Source organism: Dicentrarchus labrax, unplaced genomic scaffold, assembly GCF_905237075.1.
Source record: "Dicentrarchus labrax unplaced genomic scaffold, dlabrax2021, whole genome shotgun sequence".
In the NCBI taxonomy this organism is placed as follows: domain Eukaryota; kingdom Metazoa; phylum Chordata; class Actinopteri; family Moronidae; genus Dicentrarchus; species Dicentrarchus labrax.
Genome location: NW_026136713.1, coordinates 201,538 through 221,752, shown reverse-complemented (window position 1 = coordinate 221,752; position 20,215 = coordinate 201,538). Strand labels below are relative to the sequence as shown.

Genomic DNA, 20,215 nt, shown 5'->3' with positions numbered 1-20,215 from the left:
AGGTGTGACGTCGAGTGGTCACATGACATGAACACTTTTTTTTTTTTCTTCTGGTCTGAAGTAAAAATATGATTGAAGTAAAATTGTTCTTTTAATTTGTTCTAGGGGGTTCATTATCTGCTTTAAGGCAAACTAGACAAAACAGGTTTGAAACAGATTTTCACTTAGTCCAATGTAAAAATGCACTTCAAATAAACGACATGGCAGTTTCAGTTTTTTCAGTGTAGTTAAAGGGTGCTTAATCAAGAATCTTTTTTAACTTACAAAATAAATTGAGTTTGCATTACTTAAAATCTTCGTTTTAATCCGTTTCAACAATGTTTCTGAGTTAAAGTAACCGATGGCATTATAGTGAATGGCAGCAGATACTTCTGTACCTCTTGTCAGCAGGGTGAACAGGCTGTGTTTGGGTGGGTACTGTCTTTGAGTATCCTTTGGGCTCTGTGCAGGCCTTTCACCTCACCTCATCAGTTCACATGGAAAGTCCGTTTGCCATTAAGATACCTAGCCAAGAGAGACAATAGTGCAAATACAGAAATTGTTTGAAAAAACAACGGGAACACAAGATTTCCAAAACAGGACCACAGTAACAGCTAACTTTGCCTCCCACTTTAAAATTTTGCATTAAAACATTACTTTGCAATTTTCTGTATTTCTGTTAGCCTCTAATGCTGTTTCTTTCCAAAACAGGCTCAGGCATTTAGGCTGTGACTGTTAAAAGTACTGTCAGGACTTTTCCACATGATGAACACAAAGCTGGTATGGAAGCCTGCCGAGAGTTGCATTGTAAATAAAGGCGTTAATTATGACACATGACAACTAGCAGTATGTATATTGTAACTGGATGTGTTTAGTCCCTATATAAACCATGTCTTTTGTCATCTATGTCTTTTTTCAGTCCAAGGTTCTTCCTTTCCTTGAACCGTTCGTTTTATCCTGCAGCTGGTCTAAATATAGGACGGAATGTGCACAAGTACCTTTCTGCAACTGGCAGTATGTGTTCACATTTACTACAAGTCACATATATCTTGGTAGTAGCCTATTGAATACTGACCTGTTCATAACTTTGTTGTGTCACTTTAAGTCAACTTACATTATCTACTGGACTTTACATCAGTTTACATCAGATATGAGATATTGAGTATGTCTGTATGCTCAGAATCACAAATCACCAGACGTGAGACCAAGTCATTGTTTTGCAAGTAACATGTAATTCTCAAGTCTTTGCACTCAAGACTTGAGTTTTGAATCCTAAACAAGTCCTAATGCACTCATCACTAATGCCAATTTTACCAACAGAATAAACAAAACAAAATTATCTTTTTCTCAGTAATGTAACATTAGTTCTTCATGGTTCGGCAAGTTGATCGGATGCTGTTGGATTGGATCAAACAAAATGGATCTGGGGAACTACCTGTCAACATGCTGGGAATGAATAACGTTAACGTTAGTTGATACAAGTGAAGGCATGAGTCATTGGTGCTAAAGTTCAAGTTGCAAGTCATTCATTTTGTCAAGTTGAGTCATCAGATTTGTCAAATCATGTGACTCGGGTAGAACTCCCTCCAAGCACAGGCAGACACAAGTGGCTTTCTTTCTACGGGTTTATTTGAAGCTTGTCTCTCTTTCCCCAAATCCACCGTGAAAACTAAATAAGGTCGACAAAATATAAACAATGTTAGCTTAACATAAACAATAACATGCAGAGCATGTGGAATAACATTTACAAAGTAAAACACAGATATATAAAATACCTCGTTGTCTGCATGCTATGAAAAATTGAATTGTCTTCAAATCTTCAGTTATCTTCAAAATATAGTCTTTTGTGACGAGGATGAAACTCGAAACAGCGCAAAGGTCCTTCATCACTGCTTAATTGCTTGTGCTGATGCTGTCAGTCAGACACAGACTTCAAAATAAAAGCATCTTTTTATTTAAACTAAATGAAATAATATAAAACAAATGCAACTTAAATGAATTCTAATGAACACGTTGATCTTCAAAAAGGTTAACAAATTAAAGACTTATACAAACAATAAATGCAATACTTATATCGGGACTTTACAATCTGTACAGCACACAACACCCTCTGTGTCCTCTGTCCTTAGACCCTCCATTCAGATAATGAAAAAGTCCCCCCAAAACACCCGTTCATTAGAGCAAAGGTATGCACATTTTGATGACAAACACACTGATATAGAGTAGTAGAAGTATAGAGAACATGAGTATATGCATGTAACTATGTAAAAGTAATGGTTGTATAATATTAGCTTGGTTCAGTCTGACATTCAATTTTTTAACTTTATTATTTATTATTTATTATCTAAAACATCCTTCAACTTTATTGAATCAAATTGTGCTGTTAAATGTGACATCTGTGTTAAATGTTTTGAATAATAATTATTTCCACACAACTTTTTTCCTGTGTTCAGTTATTATTAATTTGCTGTAACATCCTGTTTTGTAACTCATCTTGGCTGCTGCTGCTGCTGCTGCTGCTGCTGCTGCTGCGGAGGAGGAGGAGGAGGAGGAGGAGGAGGAGGAGGAGGAGGAGGCTTTTTGTTCTTTAAAAGAACATATTTACACGATACTACAGCAGTTACATCTTCAATTTAACTAGCAAAAAGAATGGGCCGATAGAAAACAACATGTAATATACCAACAAACAAAACAACTGAAATATTATCATTATTAATAAAGGCATTTCCAGGCACATTCACTGCTCATACATCTCAGAGATTTGAGAAAAGTATATATCTTGTTCTTGAATGACTCCAAACATGGCTACAGCTGCCAATATTTGTGAATGAAGAACTTAATAATTAAACTGTTCAAGAGAAATTCAACATTACTGTTCTTGAAAAGCAACCCTCAGTCTAAAGGTTGTTGATTTTACAATTAACCCAGACATTTAAATGGGACCAACATTTCTGGGGGTAAAAAAGCAAATGTTCTTCTGGGATAAAAAAAGACAAGTCTTAGTATAAACCCTAAGCCTCAGCATAAATAAACACATTATTTACTTGACACAATAATCATTTGTTATTTATTCTGTTTTCACATGTATTTATTTTTGTATTCATTTATTTCTGTGTGTAAATACATGTATAAATACATAACTAAATAAACTAATTTATTGAAGTATCTATTATGTCTATCTTTTATCTTTTTATCTTTATTTCTATTTTTCTAGCTAAACTGTGATTCCTATGCACCAATGTACCGAGGCAAATTCCTCATATGTGAAAACTTACTTACAATACTTACAATAAACCTGATCCCGATTCTGATTCTGAAAAAAGATATGAACAAATAAATACAGAAAAACGAAAAATACAAAAACACATTTCATTACTGAAATGTTGCTGAATTTGTACATATTGTTAATTATGTTATCCATCCCCTTTAAGAAGAAATTTGGTTTCTGGTGGTGTCTCTGTCCCAGTGACATTTCACTCCACACCACCGTGCATAACTGGACATACACTATAAATCAGGTCAGTTTTATAATAAAGAGGTATGGGCTGCTAAGAATCTAAAGGTCACTAGGTGCCTTGCTCAAGGGCTTTGACATGGTTGACGTAAGCAGATGTTACATACTGACTTCTATAACCATTCACTGCTGCCACCTAGTGGACAACATTAAACTGACATCATAAGAATCTTCTAAAATAGAACTTCTCAATGAATTCTGTTCTTACAAATGAAGGACAATAAATGACATAAGCATAAACAAATAAATGCAGAAATAAATTACTACATACATAATTAACAAATAAATCAATTTTGGTCATGAACATGGCTATTTCAACATTTTTAAAATGTATTTCTCTGTCTTTATTTCTGTATTTCTACATGTATTATTTTATATATTTGTACATGTATTTATTAATTATACATACATACATCAGTGTTGCAGCTGTAATGTCTCAGAGATGATACTGACTATTCACTGGTGGTGAGTCTCATTGCTTCTGTCTATGGATAAACCATTGGTCAATTAGTTGATTGATTGACAGAATGCAACTATTTTGGGAATAAATTCACTGTGTCTGATTTTTCAACCACAATGTCAAACATTGTCTAGTTCCTGCTTTTACTTTGTGATGATTTGTTCATTTTCTTCTTATGTGATAGTTAAAAACTTCACCTTGGGATTTAGGAACTTGTGATGGTATTTTTCACTACTTTGTGACATTTTATAGACCGGGTGATTCTTTAAGAAAATAACTGCAACAGATGAATGGATTAAAAAAAGAACAGTTTGTTGCAGCCCTCAGCAGTACAAATACTTCTGCACCATTTTCTTCTTCTTTTCATTCTATGGCGGATTGCAATCATTTACTTTGAAGATGTATACCGCTGTCTACTGTACCGGGTTTTACATTGCTAACTTTATTAAATCCTGTGATCCTTCAAAATTTCTATTATTGCTTTCTGTGTATCCCTTACCCATTCTACAGTTCTTTCCAGCATTCCCTCCATGGTCCACTCTGCACCATCACTGATGATGGAAAATAATGCTTATATAGAATATGTAAAGAAAACACACCAACATTTGTTCTTTTTGAAATACAACCTGTTTGATTTTTCTTCCCCTGTTTTGAATCCTTTTACTATTTCATATATTGCCCTCTGCATTTGTCCAGTATCACCTGTCAAGGCCATTGTTTCTAAACCAGTGGTTCCCAACCTGGGGGGCGGGACCCCCACTAGGGGTCAGCAAAGCTTCCTGGGGGGGTTGCAAAGCCTTCTTGATTTTAAGGCATGTAAGAAAACTAAATGAAAATATACACAGTAGGCCGATATCTCAGCATGTGGTTCAGTTCTGTGAAGAGATGTAAATTTAAAGTAAAATAAACTTCAAAGTTGTTGTTAAGATGTTTTAAATTGTCTAATCTAATGACCAAATGCCAGGGACAAGAAAACACTGAATTTGTCAAAAAAAAAAAAAAAAGAAGCGTATTAAGTATTTATGATTGTAAAGAAAGATATAAAATACATAATATAGACAGAATTTTGCAACAAAAAAAAGTTCTTGCAACAGGAAAGAATCTGCTCAAAGTTCACTGAGTTGATGAGTCCACTATTTGGGTTCATTGCACTGTTTTGAATATAATATGAAATATCCAAAAGAGGAGAGCTCTTAAGGAAAAGGTTGAGTGTTGTAGACCGAATGTATTCCAGTGGAGGACAAAGGAAAGGGCTGCTCCCAGTGTGAATTAAAGTTGCTCCCCATTCTGTTTGGACAGAGAGTTCTGAGGAGTGTATGGATGTGAATATGAATGATCACAGATACAAGCCTCTTCATAAACAATAGAAATATTTCATGACAACAGGTATGTTCACTCAGCATCCCTGACGTAACACACGTGCAACCCTTGTTACATCATGACCTTCACATGCCCACTACGTGTATGCGCCCTATTCTGTGCATGATCACAAAAAGGCAAAAAGTAGCAGATATGTTTTCAGTTTCTAGATCAAAAAACCTTTAGTATCTTATTTGTATCATATATTGATAAAATACGTATATTCATTTCACAAATACTTCAATAATATGTTTTTAACTGTTTCAAACCATTCAGGCAGTAAACGTGCCGTCCCATTAGGGGTCCTTCAGCGTTGCATGGTGCAACATGTGTTGGATCATTCCAGAAGAAGCTCCGCAGTCCCCTCGCTCCTCCAGTCCGAACACAAGCAGTCCTGTTGGAGCTGAGCGCTGCTCTTACCCCGGGAACACCGTGTGGAAGTCTGAAGACATCCGGACACTTTGTAGTTAAAGCTCGCTGTTCGACAGTTCACTGTCTGTTTCCACATTAAACCAAGTTTCTCCCATTGAGTTAGCCTGTTAGCCTGTTAGCAGAATGTTGAGTGTGGCCAGAAGCGCTTCAAGGACTCTCCCGACCAGGACCTGTGCCCGGAACGCGTCCTCTTTAATCAAGAAGGTGAGTTTCAGACAACAGTAATCTTTATTCCGGTGTTAATATTCAGCGTGGTTTAAAGATTGGACAAGCCTCCGGCTAGCGTAGCATGCTAACTGTTAGCTTGAGGCCGGCTTACTTAATGGTGACTAGCACACTGTACTGTGTAGTTAGCTGTCAGGAAGCGGGCCGCGGTATTACAGTGTAGTGATTCACTCTTCTGTTGGTCGGTGTTACGCTGTCTGTTCATTGGTGGAGTTACACTGCGTGATATAGGTCCTTGGGGCTAAGCTAACAGCCTACATTGTCATTGTTACCTGTCACGCAGCTGAGTTAACTACGTAACTACGCACTGCATCGTGGTAGCTCAGTAAGAACTGTTCCAGGGTCTGATTTCCTCGATGTAAGCCGGCGTGTGTGCTGTGAGAGTGTGTGTGCTGGTTCCAGGACTCCAGTCGGATGAGTGACCTTCAGTGAGGTCTCCTCCTCCTCCTCCTCTTCCTCCTCTTCCTCCTCCCAACGTGCTGAAACATTTGTCACATGTTGCTCCGCAGCGTAATGAACACGGTCTCATTGATCGTCTGCAGTATTCGTTTGGCTCCAAATGAACATTAACATTACTTTTTGATGATGTGTTGTCACACAGTAGTTGATAGATGTCTGTCCGTCTGCCAGCTGTCTTTCAAGCCTTCCACCTCCTGTAGGTGTAAAGGTGTATGGCAGTATCTGTTTGGGATCTGTGTCTACTCTGATAAAGGTCTTAAATTAAACTTTATTGTTTGCAATGTCATGTTAAATTAGTAACAGGATTCTTAATGATGTTGATGACATTAATCAACCAAACAAGAGCTGACATGGGTTCATTGGATGTATTATGTATGTTATATGTTAGGTTATTGCTGAAACAGCTGTCTGACTGCTTTGTGATGTGTTCTCAGGTATGCTGGAGTGGCTTCCAACCCGATGCCCTCAGAGCTCTGTCCAGGAGGGACTATGCGTGAGTATGAGCACAAGATGTTTCCTGTAAAATGCACCTTGAAAATGGGTGCTATCATTCATTAAACAGTAGTTGATACTCCAGTGTAAGTACTCTAGGATCAATGTGACTGTCAGTCCACATTAGTCACTCAGTTTCTCATACAGGTTATAGTGGTGTTATAGGCTCCTGTTGACTGGTAGAATATTATAGCAAAACATGATTCATTTACAATATAAGTGTGTATGTGTTGTAGGTCAGAGGCTGTCAAGGGCGCAGTCATTGGCATTGACCTGGGAACCACCAACTCATGTGTCGCAGTCATGGAGGGGAAACAGGCCAAGGTGAGGATGAACACTTCACACGTCTGTCATGGACGGTACTAAATGTGCTCAGCTGATCAGTATAAGTTTAAGTCAACCTTTGTTGATCCCAAAGGGAAATTCAGCCTCTCGGTGTCTGACCCTCTATATAACTGTCAGAAGCGGCAGATCCGACAGTCACGCCCACATCGTGCCGTGATTGGTCAGCTGTGCAGCAGTTGGAATCGACGTTATCTTCTCGCTCTAGCTCTTTTTAATTTTTTTCATTCTTTACACAACTATTTGTGTTTATTTCTTAATACTTACACCATTTTAAAACCTGTAAAGTAAGCCTGTTAGCGCCTCTGGCTTTTAATGAATGCAAACAACAGTTAGGACCCTATATTACACCTGGCACACAACAAGTGTCATGGCTAGATGTGTGTATTCATGGGGGTGTTGCTCTTAAAATGAGTGTGATCCGGCGCATTGTTGGTGCATTGCTATGGTGAGGTAGCAGAAAGTGATTGTGCCAGTGACCAACAAAAACCCACTCTAAAGTCAGTCTCTTCCTGCTTTTTAATGAGCGCATCACTCAGATAGTAAGATGCACCTGTGTTACACACACACACACACACACACACACACACACACACACACACACACACACACACAGTGAGTACAACAGTGCTCCTCTCCTCATCCCCAGTTAAGTGTCTGTGCAGTTGCTCACATACAGTCAGATGGAGTTGGGACAGAGGATTGGAAGATGGCGAAGGCAGCGGACCACATACCTCTGTAACAGACGTCTGTAGCCTCCTGTCAGATGATTTGGAGACTAATGCCAGCTGTCCCTAGGTCATCAGATGACACTGATAAATTTAATTTGTAATATGCCCAAATCACATTTATTAATTTAGAGACTAAATACAGCAATTTGCACCTAGATTATGCCAAAGTGGAGTTGGTCACAACCTAAATGAGCTATAGACCATTAGGGGTGGGCGATACGGGCGAATAATATCTCGTTATTTTTGGCGATAACGATAATCAGTCGATATCCTTTAAAATGTGATTGGAATTGTCTGAGTTAGGGCTTGTGTCCACCAAACGCGTTTTCAGAGCTGAGAGTGCTCAAAAACTCATTTTCCGAGCGCCCAGCGGTGTTAAAAGTTGAACAGATTTCAACTTGAAACACTCTGAGCGCTGCACTAAAAAACCTCTCCGCTGACATCTTTTTACCACTGAAGGCGCTTAGCGCTCTGAAAGCTGAAGCTCATAGGATTTGTATTCAAAATAGGCGCTGCTAGCACTAAAAACGTGTTTGGTGGACACAGACCCTTATCAGTCTCTTCGAAACCAAACCATTTCCATGCCAGAGAGGTAGACCCACGTCTCGGAAGTACCGGTAGCTCCAGGGACTGGAGGTGCTTGCATTTTCTCTCTACCATCACAACGCGCCGCTAAACTGTTACAAGGAGGACGCTAGCGAGAGGTCATGTGATAACATCATGTGATCACATCATGTGATCACGTAGGTCCACGAGTCGTGTGACTGAATCCTGCCATGCTGTAGAGAGCGTTGCTGCACCGTGTATTAATGGATGTGAGGAGTTTCCACATGCGTTTCAATATTTTTGGCGAAGTAATTTAAATACTCGAGAATGGAAATCTGCACATCGTCAAAACAACAATGACGATATCGCAAACGCTATATATCGCCCTCCTCTATAGACCATGCGCTATAGATGGTTTTAAATAAGGCCCTTAGTGTCTTTTGGTCTGTGTAGATTTTCCTTGATTACTGATTTCTTGGATGTTTAGATACAGACCCATCCCATCACATGTACCCTCTGATGCCTCATGAATCTCTTTGAATCTTGCCTTCTAAAAGATATATTTGTTAATGGTGTAACAAAAAGGTCTGGCTCAATGTTGGGTGATATAAAAGCATCATGGCTTGTTCTGTAGAGCTGTAATATCAATAGCAGCAGAGGAGCATGCAGCAACCTTAAAGTTGATGTCTGTGTTTTCTGTCACACATTAAAAATGTGGCCCCTTCAATTAGATACATTATCAGTCTGTCTTTGGCCAGTAAACAGTCAGAGGAGGAATTCCCCTAATGTTTGTTGTGACAACACTGCGTGTGAGAGCTCGGTAAACATTTTCGACTCGAGCTGACATGTTGCCCCCCCCTTTAATTCGTGGTACCTAGAGTGACACTGCCTCTGTTTGTGTCTGTTGGTGTTTTTTACATCAGTTTGTTTGTCTTTGTCTTCATGCTGTTTCTAAACATCACTCACCATATTTGCTTTGCAAACTGATCTTTATCTTCATTACAGACATTCTTATCCAGTTTTAGTGGTTTTCACTTTACTTTAATGGAAATAAGGATCTTTCTGTAAGACAAGGTGATTTTATGAAGTCGTTATTTTCTGTGCTCTGAAAGCTTTAACATACGTACAGATAAAGTGCAGTAGTTTGACAGACCACCATCAGTTGGGGAAGATGGCCGCTGATGGCCCCAGTCTGAAGATTTATTTCTGTCTCTCAGGTGTTGGAGAACGCTGAAGGAGCCAGGACGACTCCTTCAGTCGTCGCCTTCACAGCAGACGGGGAGCGTCTGGTGGGCATGCCCGCTAAACGTCAGTCTGTCACCAACCCCCAGAACACACTGTACGCCACCAAGAGGCTGATCGGACGTCGCTATGACGATGCCGAGGTCCAGAAAGACATGTGAGTACACCTTGTGACCTTGTTTCTCCACTTGAAACATTGATCACGCCTTCTCCTCCCTGGGATAGATTTTTATTTTTTTTAAATAATATTTCAGTGCGGACTAGTGAAAACTTGGACCCAGATAACTAAGTTTACAAAAACTTAAAGTACATGTCTGAGATTTTAGACAAAATGAAAAGTTCAATTTGTTTCATTAACAGGAAGAACGTCCCCTACAAGATTGTCCGTGCCTCTAATGGTGATGCTTGGGTGGAGGCTCATGGGAAAATGTACTCCCCCAGCCAGGCTGGAGCCTTTGTCCTGATGAAGATGAAGGAGACTGCAGGTATGACTGCAGAAGCGCTGCATGAATCCGGTTTGTCATCCCTATTGCGAGTGTTTGTCCCGGTAATGATTGGTATTTGTCTTGCAGAGAACTACCTGGGAACCAAAGTGAAGAACGCTGTGGTCACTGTACCAGCCTACTTCAATGACTCTCAGAGACAGGTACACACACACTCTTACGTCATGCCTCTCTTAAACTACACTTTCATGCACCAGTGTGTATCTCCCTAAATGGAACCAGTCTGATAAATTCCTATACAAGTATTCACATGAGCACTTAAACAATCAAAATGTGTCATATTTCAGAAAGAACCCAGCTCTAATGCACTAAACTCAGCCCTCTACCATGCAGCTGCAGGATTTTGAAACACCCTCTGTACTATTATTTGTTTCCTGATGTGCTTTAGTGTTAAGGTTCTGTAAATCATCTAGTCAGAGATTGTTTAATTGGGAGAGAGTCACTACTCTGGAGATTGCTCATTAAACATCTTTGATTTAACAGGAGAAGTAAGCACGGATAGATTGTCCAAAATATAGAGTTATTGGAAGGAGCATTTAAACCAAATCCACTAGTCTTCTGATTAGATTATGAAAGGTGTAACTGGTTGCCTGTCTAGCTACTTTTTTCCTGATCAGTCTGTCCACCTGTGGCATTTTTATTCACTTACTGTGGCATGAAATACAACCTTTCTACATCTACTTTTCAAAGTGAACCATGTCTCACTCATCAGAGGTTGGAGCATTAAAGGACATGGTGTCTGGGACTTACTTTAACACGTTAGTGTAAATCAAAAAATATGGACAAAGTTTATGTTCAGTGTTCCGTTTTCATCTTTAAATGATTTGATAATAAACTGATCTGTTATCAGCTGAAAGCAATTAGGGGCTGCTTAAATAAGGCTGAAGAGGCCTAATATAGGACCGCCAGTCACTTTTTTTGTAAACAGTGTCACAGCTCTTGTCAATCAGATTTATTTGTCTTTAATATCAAAATAAAATATTGGATGGCCAACGTGTCCAAGATATTAGATATCAGGAATTATTCTCTAGGCATCTCTCCTGTGGTCATTAATGATCAGGCTGTTGAGTTTGTGCAGCAGTACAGATATCTTGGCACTGTAACAGACAACAAGTTGGCCTTTGAGCTTCACGTGGATGCTGCGTGTTGGAACACTCATCAGTGCATGTATTTTTATCGAAAGGTTCAAATTTTTAATTTTGACATTACCTTTCATCAGAAAGTTTTATTCCTGTTCCATTCAGTCCTCACATTCTCCATTGTCACCTGTTACAGTGGCTGACCCTCAAAAACAAATAGTTTGCAGCGTATTGTCAAAGTGTGAAACACAATAGGAAGCACAACCTTAAATGACCTTCCACACCTGTACAAGGCGAGGTCCCAGTGTATCCTGGCTGATCCTGCCACCAGCTGTCTACCTGTCTGAGGAGTTTAAGTTGCTTCCGTCTGGCTGCTGATCCTGCCAAGATGCAGGACCAACAGACTTGCACTCATTAGTTCCTGCTGTCATTGGCCTCTTAAATAACAGGTTTTTGTACAGTATTTATTGTTTATTGTGTCAGAAGGTCCTGTGGTTACTATAGATGGCTGATTATCTGGAATTTTGAGATAATCAGCGTCATTTAAAACAAAATGTTTTAAATGACCACTAGTGGTACTGCTGGCTGTACAACATTTGTCCTTCATGGATAATAAAGATATCCTTAACCCAACATTCCCTTATGTGTGATGTATTTCTGTGACTTCCAGGCTACCAAAGATGCTGGTCAGATTTCTGGTCTGAACGTCCTGCGAGTGATCAATGAGCCAACAGCTGCTGCCCTCGCCTACGGCCTGGACAAAACCCAGGATAAGATGTGAGTAGAGAAACACTGGGAGTGCTTGATATGTCATTCTGTTTTTGGAGTTGCTGTTTTGTGTTGCCTGTGTTATTAAACTGACCCGTATCTGTCTCTAGTATCGCTGTGTATGATCTGGGTGGAGGTACGTTTGATATCTCAGTCCTGGAGATCCAGAAGGGAGTTTTCGAGGTGAAGTCTACCAACGGCGACACCTTCCTGGGAGGAGAGGACTTTGACCAACACCTCCTCAAACACATCGTCAAGGAGTTCAAGAGAGAGGTAAATAATTCAGGTCTTTAGATACGCCCCTCATCTGTAGCTCAGTCTGTATTTTCAGGATTTCATGAGTGTTTTGTCTTTTTCAGTCCGGTGTGGATCTGACGAAAGACAACATGGCTCTTCAGAGAGTCAGAGAGGCTGCTGAGAAGGCCAAGTGTGAGCTGTCCTCTTCACTGCAGGTACACAGAACACCCTTACCCTTTAGTCAGAATACACATACACAGTTCAGATGGAAAATACAGTCCCTAAAAACCTGTGTGCTCTTCACTCTCACTAATCTGAGATTATCTTTAGCCCTGAACCCACAGTCCAGCTCTCAGTCAGCTGTCCAGACTGTGTGTGTCTGGCTCAGTGTTACAGTGCTGGTAGAGAAGGTCCTGTGTTGTGCTTCACTGCAGCGGGTTCTGTTTTAGAGTCCGCTGCTGCTGAGCTGCTGCAGGACTCGGCCCAGTGAGAGTGGACTGTCCTGATACTGACAGCAGGGCAGGCCTAGTACAGGGCCATACAACACCTGCTCATGGAAGGAAAGTGAAGGATAAAATGATTTATGGATTGATGATTATTTGAATGGGAAACAAATGGAATCAAGCATTTGTGATTGTCATTGGAGGCGTTGTCAGACATTTAGTTACTGATCATGTGGAGTGGTGAAACCCAGTGTGGATCACATTCTGCTCATTCTCTCTTTCAGACTGACATCAACCTTCCCTACCTGACCATGGACGCCTCCGGTCCCAAACATCTCAACATGAAGCTGACCCGCTCTCAGTTCGAAGGCATCGTGGCCGACCTGATCCGTCGCACCGTGGCCCCCTGTCAGAAGGCCATGCAGGACGCCGAGGTGTCCAAGGGAGACATTGGAGAGGTGCTGCTGGTCGGAGGAATGTCCCGTATGCCCAAGGTAACAACATGTGTTTATTTTGCCTTGAAAATCGTGTTCACTTCCGTTTGACAAGAGTCGTTGTAGAGAATGACAGTCCAGTGTTGTGAAGAGTGACATCTGCTGGACAAAAGTTATATTACAAGTAATGTGGGTTTATTATTGTTGAAGGTTTAAGCAACATCGTTAGAACACTCATTTTTAGCTCTTCTGGTTAGTAATGATAAGATCACACACAAGCACAAAACAGCAATTTTTACTGAAATATAACGTAGTTAGCTTTTTATTGTCAAATGTGTTTACTCTCTTTGTTGGGAGTAACTTTCTGTGTGGCACTTTGTAGACTTTTATCTTAAAAATTGTGGCTCAAATAATAATAATATTATTGCTGTGCAAAAAGAGAACCAAAGAAGCGTTCGCAGGCCATCATCAGTTGTAATTCAGTAGACCTTCTCCTGCAGTGGTTTGAATAGTACTCTCCACATCAGAGGTTGCTTGAGATTTCAATAAAGGTTGAATAAATGTAACGTTCAGTTTGTCTCCACAGGTTCAGCAAACGGTTCAGGACCTGTTCGGCCGCGCTCCCAGCAAGTCTGTCAACCCCGACGAGGCCGTTGCCATAGGAGCAGCCATCCAGGGTGGCGTTTTGGCTGGTGATGTCACAGACGTGCTGCTGTTGGATGTGACTCCGCTGTCTCTGGGTATCGAGACCCTAGGTGGAGTCTTCACCAAGCTCATCAACAGGAACACCACAATTCCCACCAAGAAGAGCCAGGTACTGAAAGCAACAGTGCAGGGTGCTGTGGCTGCTTTATAATGAGCTGTCAGGGTTCCTATGCATCCTGGAATATCTGGAAAACCTGGAAATTTAGAAACAAGTTTTCCAGTCACGGAAACACCCGGAAATGGATTAAAATGACCAGATATCCTGATAATGAACTATGTTCTGCTGGAAAAATTGAATTGTATTTTAGCCCCTCAAATAGATAACATTACATTCACGCAACAAACACTTATACTTTGTCAAAAATAGTTTATATTGTAATATAAAATAAATTCTACTCGATTTAAACAGTTATTTATGCTCTGCTGAGGCCGCTGTGGTTCGAACAGCCAAGCGTGCCACAAAAGCGAGCCAACGTGATGCTGACCACCACCGTGAGCAAATGCTCTCCTGTATTGTCAGAGAAAGGAGGAAAAACTCCTGGGAAAAGATTTCTTAAAAAGAGTGGGAACCCTGACTGTTTGCCTTTAAGGTGTCAAATGTGCGTGTGAACGTGTCCTAAAGTTCCTGTATTTGCTCCCGTCCAGGTGTTCTCCACAGCGGCTGACGGACAGACTCAGGTAGAGATCAAGGTGTGTCAGGGAGAGAGAGAGATGGCGACGGACAACAAGGTGCTGGGTCAGTTCACTCTGGTGGGAATCCCCCCCGCCCCCCGCGGCGTCCCTCAGATCGAGGTCACCTTCGACATCGACGCCAACGGCATTGTCCACGTCTCAGCCAAGGACAAGGGCACGGGCCGAGAGCAGCAGAGTAAGATACACTAACGAGCGTTGTCTTCACAGGATTGCTGAACGGAAGTTTGTCTTATCACAATGTTTTTGATGTTTCAGCCTTCAGTGGGAATGAATGAATTCTAAATGCTAATGTTTATGCATGCTGCTATAACCACCGAGGACTAAACTGTTTCTGTAGTTTCTTGTCAATAAGCTTGGCAACAAAATGTCGTTGCAGTAAACAAACACGGAATATTCATCTTTAATTAAAGGAAAATTAATGAAATTTGTTTTGGAGCAGCATTTTGGGGATTTTGCTCCATGTGTCTTCTGTTAACTGTTCTATCACCAGTTGTACCAATGTCTAAGTGTCCTCGTCTCTCTGCACTGTCCTCAGTTGTGATCCAGTCTTCAGGAGGTCTCAGTAAAGACGACATTGAGAACATGATCAAGAATGCCGAGAGGTACGCAGAAGAGGACAGGAGGAGGAAGGTAAGGACCGGGAGCAGCGGATTAACGTTCACATTAATATTGAGTTCCGTTGGTTCGGAACATTTCTGCGTGTTTACTGTACTTCACTGATGTTTGGTCTGTTGTCGCCACTCTAACCCTCATATTTGTTGTGCGCAGGACCGCGTGGAGGCCGTCAACATGGCTGAGGGCATCGTCCACGACACAGAATCCAAGATGGAGGAGTTCAAGGACCAGCTTCCTGCTGATGAGGTACATCTTTATTTTTAATTCACTCAGATCAAGCTAGCTCTGTAAATTTGCTGCTTTGCATCGACCACCTTGCTTCATGGAGGAGTTAATTGTCGGGATACTGTCTGAAAGTGTTGGACTGCTGCCAACACAGCCACTGACATGTCTCCCTAGTATGTATTTGTGCCATAAAGACTGGACCGTCCTCCTGTGATGTGTTTATGCACGTTCCAGCCTTATTTGTTTCCTCTCCGCTTCTGTCTCCTCGCAGTGCACCAAGCTGAAGGAGGAGATCTCAAAGGTCAAGGATCTTCTGGCCAACAAGGACTCAGAAACAGGAGAGAACATCAAACAGGCGGCCACCACCCTGCAGCAGGCGTCACTCAAACTCTTTGAAATGGCCTACAAGAAGGTAGGAGCGTTCACAGTCAGAATTATTACTATTGGGTCGTGTTTGTGAACAGTTGTAGTGTTAATGTAAGACCATGTTTCCCAGAGACCTTGGTTGCTCATACACTTGTGTTATTGCTGTAAGAGCATATCTAATTATAGGACAGCACTTTTACAACCTGGCAGCCCTGAAATGGCCTTTCATAATGAAGTTGAAACAGAGACAGCAGTGAGTTCAATTGAAGGAGGACAAAGACAAAGCATCGTCTAATGAATTAACCAAGGAAATATTGTATAGAAATAACACACTGCCTGAACACCCATTTTCTGACGATGTTACTGGGTGGGTTTGGAAATGAATCATTTTAAGTGTTATATAGTTATATAATATATAATCTATCTTGTAGTATTTGAAATGAAACAATCCTGTCATATTTGTTTGTTGATGCCTTACTCTGGAAATTAGCAAACATTATGTAATCATGATCAAAACATACAATCAAAGTTAATCTGAACTGCTGGTTAAACAAAGTATATAAATAAAGTGACAGTGTACAATCATTGCTAAAGGACTTCTATAAACTTTGTTTTTCACTATTGTATCTATACTGAAAAACTGAATGAATAGCCCAGGCTTTTATTTGCTTCAGTCACTGACTGTATTTTGGCCCTAAACTCTTGCTGGGAAATACTCAAATAGATTATTTAAACCAGTGTGACTATTATTTGTCTAAAAAAATTATACTATTGAATAATATATCAAATCAGGACACATCTTTCTGGATTTATTGATGAATGCTTTGAACAATGCCAATCCCAATTTCCTGAAACCCAAAGTGATGATATGGAACAAGTGTTTGTTTGACTGCACATCATATGTGACTCAGATCTGATCTTTTGATGACAGTGTGAACAGCACAAATCACATGGAATCTGATCTTTCTGATTCTTTGGGCCACTTTCAAAACCCATCGTCAGAAATGATTGGAAACTGAATTTACATTGTGTAAGATGAAGCGCTGCCAGCAGTCTGACACATTCTCCCCTCTAACGCGTTCCTTCCTGCAGATGGCAGCGGAGCGCGAAGGCAGCAGCGGCGGCAGCGGCAGCGGCGGAAGCAGCTCGGGCTCATCAGAGGGAGAGAAGAAAGAAGGCCAGCAGTAGACCTTTTGCACTTGGATGTATCACGTGGTTTCCATGACAACAGAACTGTCAGGGTGGGGCGGGTGGAAGTCTCGAGTGACAAGTTGAAACTTAGTCATTCTCGCCGTAATATATTATTCTACTGTGTTTTGGCAGTAAAATACTCTAGTGAAAAGATAAACGTCAATGTACGCTCCTCCATGTCCTATGATATCCTGTCTGTTTGTAATTTAATTGTCTCATAAACAATGTGTTTATTTTTACAAAGCTGTTAATTGAGGTAGTAAAAATTCTTTCTTTGTCTAAGACATCATGTAGGTTTCATCTTTTCCTCAGCTTGTTTATGGCTCTGATCAGTTTGTCCCAGTTGAGTTCAGAAGCTTGTACCCTGTTTGAGCTCCCCTCATCTACACAGTAGCATATTGTACAGCGCTCTCACCACATATAGCTAACTTGTTTTAATAGTGTGCTCAGCAGCTCTGAGGTGGGAAGTTACTGCACAGGAATATTTAAGGCTCTTTATGTCAGAAGCTTGTCAGTTCTCAGCTGTAGTGAGTGCTCTCTAAAGATTTCTACACGGATGCAGGACTGCAGTAATGAGCTCTTCTCATTTCATCATCTTATTCCTGAAATCTGCTTCTGTTTCTTCTCATGTCCTCTGACATTTTAAACAGGCCTGTTCAGGCCAGGGGACTGCATTCTCCTGCTGACTAATGGGAGGCACAGAATATAAATAAATATAATGTGTGTGTGTGTGAGGATGGAATCAAGCTTCAGTTCATTTCTCATATTTAAAGTGTAAGAATGGAAGGCCTTGACCTGTGAGAAACCCTGTGTTTTAGCTCTTTGCGTCCTCTTTTGTAGCGTTGATCTTGAACAGAGTTCTGACTGTCAAACGTGTGGAGGTGGCGCTGACTCCAGCTGAACTAGAAAGCAGTCGGGTGAATCTGGATGTTGAAATTGCACAATAGAGGATGAGGCCTTAGTTTACTTCTCATTTCAGACAGACAGGTTGGGATGCAACAGAGCAGTACATGCCTGTGGAAACCGTATGAGCCCAGCCCCGTCATTCCCCTCCAGGAGGAAGTTTAGTTGCTGCCATAAACTGCTCTGTGTTATGTGAGTGTTGCTGCTTCCTGCCTGATGGCGATCCTGGGAGCAAAGAGGCAGGAGGCAGCATACTGAACTGAAATAAGGGGGAGGCCTGTTTATGTTGAGGAGTGTGATTCTATTACTGGGTTAAAAAGTGAGGGTCATGATAACTGTTGCTGTCTTTTCTAATAAAAATCTGAAATGTGACACTGTGTGATAATGGCTGATCAGTACATGCAGTAGTTTTTATGACACTAAGAAAGGCACATTCATTTCAGTCTGTCCAAAAGCCAACCTTCTGTTCATTAATGTAGCTATGACAAGAATTCCTGATATCCTGTGCAACCATTCCCTACCTTTCTTTTGTCTGTAATTTGCCACACAAACATCCAGCAGAGGGAAGCAGTGCTTTATGTTTCAGCTTTTTTTTTAACTGCAGAGATTTCCTACAGTACATCAGTGGCTGAATGATGTCGTCCTCAGGTCCTGTGATATTGTGTTGTGGAGTAATGCAGTGGATCAGGTTTATTATAATAGATGGAATAAAGGTTTTTTTTTTAAATTAAGTGCATATACAAATGTGCACTGATTGCTAATGATGCTACTGGTTATGCATACTCTGATAAAATATTCCTCTTTTATAGATGATTTATGGGGCTTTGCCTTCGGCTGTTGCCTTTGTATTAGCTAGTAGCAGCTAAAGAACAGGCTGCAGGTTGGACTCAGACCCAGGCCTCTGCACACTCAGGGGGGTGTCCCCTGATCATCTGAAGTTGATGCAAATTCAGCCAGTTCCAGTGAGTTCTGCGCAACCTTGCAATTTTGTCCAATCACTGCAGTTTTTCTGCAAATTCATTCAATCATTGTAGATTTTCACCAATCATAGCTGTCCTTCGGCCATATGCCACCAAACTACTACTGATTTTAGTCTCACTTAAATCTTTTATGACTTATACAAAAAAGGAACTATTTTTGCAATTTTTACTTTCTCCCAAAATTTCAATGCAAATAAAAAAAAAAAGCCTAAAACATCCCAAACCAGTGAAATCCTGGAGGGACTGCATTGTCTGTACTTTGAAAGAGAGCACTCAATACTGTATCTCTTCTCTGCAGCTGTTTTACAGCAACACTTGAAAGCAACAGACAAAGAAGTTGGAGATGAAAATAGACTTGCACTTGAATGAATCCTTTGGCAGTATGCGGCCGATTGTGCTCTGTAGTAGTACGGTTTACTGACTGGGTTTATTCTACTTAAAGATAAAGAAAGATTTATAATGGGGCCGAGGTACAGTAGCAATCATTTCATTAAGCTTACAGTAAGCTGAATTCCTCATTTAAGAGCTTTTACTTTGTGGACTTGCAACCAAGTTTATATCTCCCTCTTCCTCTTCAGAGGAAGACTGTCTCTGCTCGGCTCCCGTCTCCTCCAGCCGCTAGCAGGAAAACATCACAGTGATTTAACAGCAAGTAAGGCTGGAGCCTAGCAACACACAGCTGTCCCTCCTCTCCACCACTGACTACAGCCGTAAAGCTGGCTCTTAAAGGGACAGTGGGGCTACAGTTACAATGAATCAAATCACTGAGTAAGAAACCACGGGGTTACAGACTCACTGTGATTACCTGTTGTACTTACAGAGTGTTGATTGGGCCTAAAAAAGCAGGTCTGACCCGACCTGAGCCCGACCCGAATTTCTGCATGACATAAATATATAAATAAATCATTTTAACACTTTATATAAGCTAAGCTATGTATAACAACTATATACATTTTGAATATATATAAAAAATCAATCCCAAACCCGAGCTACGGCAGCAGTTTTGGGCCCCAACCCGGCAGGTTGGGTCGGCCAGAGAATCAAAGCTCTAACTCATAGCGAGCAGCACATGCCTCATCTGGAGCGGAAAAAATGCAAATGTATGTTCTCTTGAGTGACAGGACAAGTTTAAACGCGCTGCAGTATGAATGGCACTCGTCTAGCTAGCCACTGTGTCACCTCTTACTGCAGACAGACCTGAGGACAGACAGCCAACAACGTCACTTCACCTCAGATCCCCTCTGCACGTCCCGCTGAACACGGCTGTCAGAGCCACAGGGCTGTGTGTAAAT

The 20,215-nt window shown here is 41.0% G+C and overlaps 1 protein-coding gene and 1 non-coding gene across 2 annotated transcripts; both read left to right on the top strand.

The window, feature by feature from the left end:
- Positions 1-5,634: 5,634 nt before the first annotated feature.
- Positions 5,635-18,315, top strand: hspa9 (heat shock protein 9). Its single transcript, XM_051420846.1, has 16 exons — positions 5,635-5,948; positions 6,863-6,921; positions 7,157-7,244; positions 9,757-9,938; positions 10,142-10,266; positions 10,354-10,427; positions 12,034-12,140; positions 12,242-12,404; positions 12,491-12,583; positions 13,096-13,305; positions 13,832-14,059; positions 14,596-14,818; positions 15,179-15,273; positions 15,412-15,504; positions 15,755-15,895; positions 16,942-18,315. The coding sequence occupies exons 1-16, from the start codon at positions 5,868-5,870 to the stop codon at positions 17,035-17,037; spliced, it is 2,058 nt and encodes a 685-aa protein (XP_051276806.1). The 5' UTR covers positions 5,635-5,867; the 3' UTR covers positions 17,038-18,315.
- On the top strand, positions 12,713-12,913 carry LOC127375312 (small nucleolar RNA SNORA74). The gene has a single exon (XR_007887370.1). It is a non-coding gene; the product is annotated as a small nucleolar RNA SNORA74 (small nucleolar RNA).
- Positions 18,316-20,215: the final 1,900 nt, after the last annotated feature.

Coding starts and splice junctions, on each gene's coding strand:
- hspa9 (XM_051420846.1), top strand. CDS start 5,868: ATGTTGAGTGTGGCCAGAAGCGCTTCAAGGACTCTCCCGACCAGGACC. Junction 6,922..7,156: donor CTGTCCAGGAGGGACTATGC/GTGAGTATGAGC, acceptor TATGTGTTGTAG/GTCAGAGGCTGTCAAGGGCG. Junction 14,060..14,595: donor TTCCCACCAAGAAGAGCCAG/GTACTGAAAGCA, acceptor GCTCCCGTCCAG/GTGTTCTCCACAGCGGCTGA.